At 40.4% G+C, this 7,500-nt stretch overlaps 1 protein-coding gene across 1 annotated transcript; it reads left to right on the top strand.

The window, feature by feature from the left end:
* Window positions 1–5,947: 5,947 nt before the first annotated feature.
* Window positions 5,948–6,454, top strand: LOC138036226 (uncharacterized). The gene has a single exon (XM_068882576.1). It carries the CDS (start codon window positions 5,948–5,950, stop codon window positions 6,452–6,454), a length of 507 nt encoding a protein of 168 aa, XP_068738677.1.
* Window positions 6,455–7,500: the final 1,046 nt, after the last annotated feature.

Genomic DNA, 7,500 nt, shown 5'->3' with positions numbered 1-7,500 from the left:
CAGTCTCGAACCCAAGCCTAATATGCCAGATCTCGCCGCCATCTTGGTTTTTCATGGTACAGCGGGCTCAATTATAACCATCGGATTTTGTCACTAAACGGACGCTCGCACTGGAAAAACCGGTTTGACGAGAGAAAACAAGATTGACTAGCCCAGAAGCTCGGGCTGCGGCGGCGTCAAAGAGTTGACGCGATTCGGGCAGAGCCTCCTTTTCTCCTCCTCATTAAAGAAAAAGAAAAAAGGAGGCTCTGCTCGCAGAGTGCATTTAATATTACCACTCCACCGAATGCGACAAACAGGGACTCGCCGCTTATGTATTAATTACAAGTCCCTCGATGATTGAGGCCCTCCCAGGGGTTTTAGGGAATAATGAAACATGGCTAATTGGAACTGGGAAACAATGTCAAAATAATTTAGGGGAAAAGGGAGCCTAAACAATTTAAAACAATTTTAGAGATCAACAAGGGAACCCAAGCAAATATTTAAAGGGAACAAGGACCCCCTCTGGGAGAGTCTCATGATTTTCGCTTATTTACTGATGGTTTAACACATGGAATCTCCGAAAAGTGGAGTGTGTCCATGCATATGAGAGTGTAGCTAAAGTGAAGCCCTTCATGCATGAAATGGATTTGTTGATTGAGAAAGCAAAAATGCCCCTTCCAAAAAAAGTTGAAAACACAGTCATAGATCAGTGGCCTTGTATCCGAAGAAACTAATCTACCAGATGAGAGGTAATGTGACAATTACCAACTAGTAGTCGTGTTATCTTGCCTTAATTAGCAAAAGTTATCGCACAACAGAAGCAGACAGATTAAGTTGATGAAACCGCTAAATCAAATGAAAACAAACATGGGAGTGGTATTAATGAATTAAGAATAAACTACAAGAGCTTCTAAGGCTGAAGCAAACATTTTGACGGAAGAAGTTTTGGACGTTGTTGGCTTTCAGTACATTGAAAAGCACCATGACAAAGCAATGGCAATGTGAGGACTGGGGTTCATAACTGCTTCAAAGTGCAAGAGATTCTTCTCAACAAAAATTGATAGGGCTAAAAATGTCACAAAGTTGGTACAAGCCGTTCTCCATTTTTTAATGCACCATAATACACTTTGTTTGCTCCCCCCCCCCCTAAATTTTGCATAAACTATTGTTTTCAAATGCTCTTGGGAATATGCAGTGTCCCCAAGAGCATTTGAAAACATAGAATGGCATAAGCACAAACATTCCAGAAATTGTAAACAAAAAATGGAACCCTAAAATGCCAGAGAGTGGGGCTATTTCATGAAGTCAGTGCTTGCAATGCATGTAAGTGGGTTGTGAGCCATACCCACCACAAACTGCAATTGATCTCTAAGGGCGTTTGGATTGCAAAGTCAAAGCCATTCCTAGGAGCGATAATATTTAGAAATGCCAGTGTTGTAACACTGAGCACTGTAGGATATAAGTACCATTGGAAACACAGTAATCTTCACCCAAAAGAAGCTAAAATTCTTCACCCTGGAAATCGGTGGCGACACAAATGGTGACGGTTTTGCTTTGAAATCAACATCAAAGTACTAATGTTTGTAAGTGGGCTGAAACGTTGTCCATTTGTTGTGTGGACCAAACAAGGAATCTTCTCTTTTGAAGTGACCAATGACCCTACTAGCTTCATGTCATATGTGTGTGCCAAACTAGAGAGGAGTTCTCCCCTTTTATATAATAATTATACAAGTTCAAAATCAAATCCTAACCATCGAAGTAACTAGTGTCTCTTTTGGATTATTTCAAAGTCCCACACAAAAAGAACTAACATTTCATATCCGCTCGCCTCGACATCTAACTATGAGTTGATGTCCTATCTGCTCGGATGTCCGAACTTTCGTAGTTTGTTTATAAAAAGTCCCGTGATACTACATGTGAAAGCTGACGCTTGAAAAGGTGAATTATTTACATCCATTATTTATACACCTTCATATTTTATCGTCGCACATGTATTAAAACATGGTTAATAGACGGGAACGGTTTTGAAACCCGACAGCTTTCTTTGTTGTAGGCTTTTGTTCTCTTTTTTGGCCTTGATCGTGCACAAAACACAATAGTTGTTTTCTCCGTACTGAGGAACTAACCAATAGAAACGTGTTGGCTACGTAATTCATGCATAGTTTATGAGCGCAAAACAAAAGATTGTGCACGGTCGTGGACTTTCCAACCTAAAGCTTGGCATCTTTTTGCTTTCTCCTTTGATGTTTGCCGGGCTTCCAAACCAGTCCCCTCTATTAACTATGATTAAAATATTTATAAATGCACCGGGTAGGTCAAAGCAAATGACCTTTATAAATCGCATCGCGCGATGTCGGGATCGTACTGAATTATTGTTTATATTGTAAATACAATAAGATAATATAAAATGGTTCTTAATACCTTCAAATACGGCACAGGGCTTGTGTAGGCCTTTGGTTTTCAACCAAACTGCCGCGAATTCGCAACCTTTTCCTTTGAATTTATCAAATTCATCCGCCATGATTTATCCGTGGAAACGTAACATGAAATCGAGTCTAACGATCAAATTCCCCACCCCCCATGAGGGCTGATCTAATGTCCCTCCTCCGGGGAGACTAAGATGATTAAATTCTCTCCTCCTGCGAAAGAAAAGGCGTCAAATCCCCAGAAGGGGGGGGCGGGGTGTTGAAGCTTCGATTTGACTGGTACATAACCGTTTGAGGACTGTTCAATCTACTGGACATCGTCACAGGCGTAAGTGATCGATGATGTGAGATCTGTTAAATTAAGCGCTGTAGTCCGTATTTTATTGAAGTTCATAGAAGCTGAAATTATGTAATATTTTCCTTTGTATATCGAATAAAAAGAAATTAAGAGAATTATACGATTTGCGTGATCCAGTGGATTATTAACGATTTTCCCCCGGATTATTGCATTCGATTTCTTGTCATGATCAACTGTTGGGCCGAGGGAGAATTTTTTCTGGGCGCAAGTGGTGAGAAACAACGGAAACAGAATCGTTTTCCCTCTTGAATCTAAGTTTCCTTTAGAAAAGAATGTAGTTTACTGTTAAAGAAATTGCCTCCTGCCCATAAAAACCGGCTTCTGTTCTCAGTGACTCTTATGGATCAAAAGTTTTAAAGGGTTGGAAGCACCAAGAGATCATGATGCTAAAAAAGTGCATCAGAGTTTGAAACACAAGGAAGGATTACATTTTTGCAAACGTTGGCCGTGTAGCGCTTATACTTGAACATTTTTGAAGGGAAAATTTCCGACTTTGAGCGCTTGTAAAATCGTCAATTTTTACAGTGGACATCTCAAACTTCGGATTCGTGTGTTTTGAAAGGTAAATTTTATAATTAAGCCAAAAAAACAATTTGCTTCATAGGCACTTTAACTGATTAGAGTGTAATGTGAAATGCTCCATATGAACCATGTGAGCGTTAGCTCTACTAATGGAAATAGGCCCACACAAGGGCAAAGAAAAACTCTGATCAGGGTGGGAATTGTTATAGCTCAGTCGGTAGAGCAGCGGTGATCTAACCCGAAGGTCGTGGGTTCAATTCCCACCCTGGTCAGAGTTTTTCTCTGTCTTTGTGTGGTCCAATATCATTAGTAGGGCTAACGCTCACGTGGTTTATATGGGGTAGAAACCTAGCGCTTCACATTACACCCTAAGCAATTAAGAGTTTCAAACAACTCATCCCAACTTGTCTTGGGATGGTTTTTCAGAAAAGCTCTAAAAAGGAAGGAAACCAAGAAACCCAAGTCCAACAATAAATGTCCTCCCAAGACATAGTTTTCTTGGAGCAGGTTTTACATGGACAGAGAATGCCAGCACGTTTTCCGTTTACGCGCACCTATAATTAACTGACATAATTTTAACATGAATTCCTGCCATATTTATTTCACGCCAGCAAAAAAAATTGAAATTGTAGGGAATACAATGGTTTTCTAAAATATACATTGAAATAACTTCCTTACATAGATTTGGAAACGGTTAACGGAATTTTAATTTGACACGCTAGTCAACCAGATCAGTACGCGGACAAATCAAGGGACGAGCTGCTGATGACGATTCCACAAGTGCCTCTTTCCCGGAAAGATACTTTTTTATCATTTATTTCTGAGAAACTGGTCTTTGAACTGCTCGAATTCGCAAACAACATCGTCGAGAAAGTTTAAAATATTGAAAATCTCGGAACGGATGCGTTGAATGGTCTTAGTGATTTAAGGCTGATGGAGATAGCAAAGCGAAGTAAACTTGACATTCTCCAGATTCTCTATGCATCCTGAGACAAAAACAGAAACAGCGGCTACAGTGTTCTCTTGAATCCAGCTCATTAAAAGAGGACAAAAAAGGAAAGGTCGAGGACAACACTGAGGCAAACAGCGGATAAAGGAGATAAAATATGCAAGGCGGCGTTTAGTTGGCATGAAGAACTTGTTGCTATATAAGAAAAGAGAAAACGACGAGAGAACTGTAAAGAAATCAAAGAAATTGAAGAATTCGAACCAATGGCAACTCAGTTGAGCCGGCCCTAGTTGTTCAAAGAGTCTATAGCTTTGTGAAACAGATACGTCCCTACTCAGAGGATAAAATGTAATGTAACGAACACATTTGTATTCGTCCGATAATTATCCGTTTGGCGAACAACAAGGTCGGTATTGAAAGATCACGGACTTGGTGACATGAAATCCGAACTATCAGAAGGTGAGAAATGTCTGTTATGGTCGAGCGTTCCCTGGTTTTATATGCCGACGGAATACAGTAATTTTAAATACTTCAACACATCGCTTTTCAGGCTGGAAGAGTGATGAATAATCTCTGATTGTTCGCCAGTTTAATTCAAGACCTTATCCGGAACACGCGTGAGGTATAGAAGCTAGTAATAAGGCCTTCTAGGTTACGTTGTTACCAAGCCTAATCTTTCAAATTGGTATTATTGAGAGTCTCTTGCTCGGTTCTTAAGTGAAAATTTTGAGGGAAAACAGACCGTTATTGGCACAAACGGTGTAATTCAGAGTTTAGTCGAGTACTGATGTTTGGTAGGGTGCGTTGAGCAAAGAGATCGAAAGCGACAACAAGCTTAGGGAACGTGTCATCTCCATTGCACTATTAAATTCTGTATCACTTTCATTTCGCGAAGCCAATAGACCATTTTACAGTTGTAGCTAAGTTACCTGGCCTACGAATGGAAGCGAGGCTGCCAGTGACCCTGTTTTGATACAAACTTCCGTGCTTTTGTAATGTTAATACGGACTAATTAGAATTACAACAACACAATTTGCATGAAAAAAGCAGCGGGGACTGTATCAATGCAAGGTCACCGGCAGCCTCGCAGCCATTCATAGGCTAGGTCGCTGAGCAAACAACTGTAAAATGGCCTATTCTGATCTATTAGGAGAATTTTCAGGTGTCCTAGTCGCGGGCAATTTCATTTCCTGAGATCTCTCCTTCGGAGTCATCGACAAAAACTCTAAAAGACCTTCTCGAATTAAGACTGAAAATGAAAAGAAGGAAAGATCGAACAACAACACACCGATGATCGAATTCACCGATCACACAAGTTCTGAACCCGTTTGAGCAACTCCGCCATTGTTTATTAGGCTCCACTGTTACCACAGCACACAATTTTCCACCGGAAAAAGTCACTATATATCAGACAGATAAAATGTTGTAGTTTCAGTATGGTTTAATATCCGGTGGAAAGCGACTTATCCTCTCCAAGGAAGCGCTCTTTAAAGACCCAGGGCTCAGCTAAACTGACTGAGTTGTGTGAATGGTCGAATTTTTTCTGATGGTTTCTTTTTGTAAGTTTTCTAACCACTTTCCTCATTTTTTTTCCTAGTCCGGCAACGAGCTCTTCATACCACTTGTTGTGTTTCCCTCACCTACTGTTTGCTCTGTTGTTATCTTGTGTCTCTCCCTCTTTCATCAATTAAGTCAGATTGAACCAGATTGATGGGAGGCAAAGTTTGCGATAAGCTAGCCAAGACGCCTTGGAAGAAATATGATGTCACCCGAGTACCCAAGATCAAGGGCATCTATGCAATTGGCCAGAAAATTCAAAGCAAGAAAACCGAGTGCTTGTACATTGGTCGATCAAATGATATCAAGAGACGACTGCAGGAGCACAAGGCCCCAACGCCAAAACAAGATATTGGCAAAATAGTGGCTGGAAAATTTAAACAGGGCAAGCAGTCTGAGCTTAGGATCAAGTATGTCTCTGAACATAAACAAAAGTTAAAAGAAGGTGCTTATATTGACTGTATGATAAAGAAGAATAAATATCGTCCTTTGCTGAACAAGCGGGCCGGAGACGGTTGTACGTCCCAGAAGAATCACCGTAAAATTCGGACGTCCGGTGAAGTTCCTGCAAAAGTGGGATCCACAGGAAGCTATAAAGTTCAGCCCCCGAGCCGGGTCTTCTGGGGCGACATCTTCCGTGAGATCTTCAGGTGGTCCTAAAACGAGACCCTCCGGTGGCGCCAAGTTGCGATCTCCTAGCGGACTCTATTTTCTGTTACAGCCGTGAAGCACGAGTAATGTAATACTTGCGTCAACGGTCTACGGTCTACGGTCTACGGTCTACAGTAGAATTAATGAAATTTTATCTACTTCTTAGTGTTTTTCGATTGTAGACCGTTGGAATTATGAAGACCGTTGCGAAAAGTTCTTTAATTTTTTTTTTATTTAAACATATTTATATACATGTTTGCCCCAAGAGCTAAATGAGCTCATCACGGGGGGCTTACACCAAAATTCTAATTAGGCCATCCCCTTTTGTTTTTTTCGTTTATCGTCGAATGCGTTTCCTGATATTGGGTCGGTCGGTCGGATTGAAAAAAAAAAACCTAAAAAAAAAAAATCATACGCATTCTCCGAATCGGGGGCCTGGTACCCAAGCATCATAGCAGTGGAACCAGGAAAACAACAAGACGTGAACTTAAGATCAATGTGGCGGAAAAGTTGGTGGATGTTGTGGCAAAATGAAGACAGCGTGGGAAAAAGGATCAACAACCGAAACTCCTATGCGACATAAAATGTCTTAAAAACGTTGTTACCTTTTGTTTTTTTTTTTTTGGAAAATACCAAAAATTTGGGTCGGTCGGACGACGCGAAACGGAGAAAAAAAGGGGGATGGCCTTACCACATAAAAAATCAAACTCGGACACGGGATACAAATTAAAGTAAGTCAAGAAAGAGAGTTTTAAGTTAATTAGGTTAATTATAATGACCACAAAAAGAAAAACGTTTAGACTCTCTTATAAAGTGCTGGACATGAGAGAAAATTTCAACTTTTTCATTATTTGACATGTCAGAAGAGCCAAACAGGAAAAGTTCAACTTTTTGATAGTCAGAATATTTAAACCATTGACCAAAAGCTATACGAGCAGCAGACGGTGAGCAAATCAGATCTGAGGGCAGCATGATTAGGACATTGTAAAAAGAAATGAGTTATATTCTCATTGTCAAAGCCGCAGCTACAAATAGGTGATGACTTAACAGCGATC

The sequence above is a fragment of the Montipora capricornis genome, unplaced genomic scaffold (assembly GCF_036669925.1).
Source record: "Montipora capricornis isolate CH-2021 unplaced genomic scaffold, ASM3666992v2 scaffold_469, whole genome shotgun sequence".
NCBI lineage: Eukaryota > Metazoa > Cnidaria > Anthozoa > Scleractinia > Acroporidae > Montipora > Montipora capricornis.
Note: the sequence above shows the minus strand (reverse complement) of the source record. Positions and strands in the feature narration are given on the sequence as shown.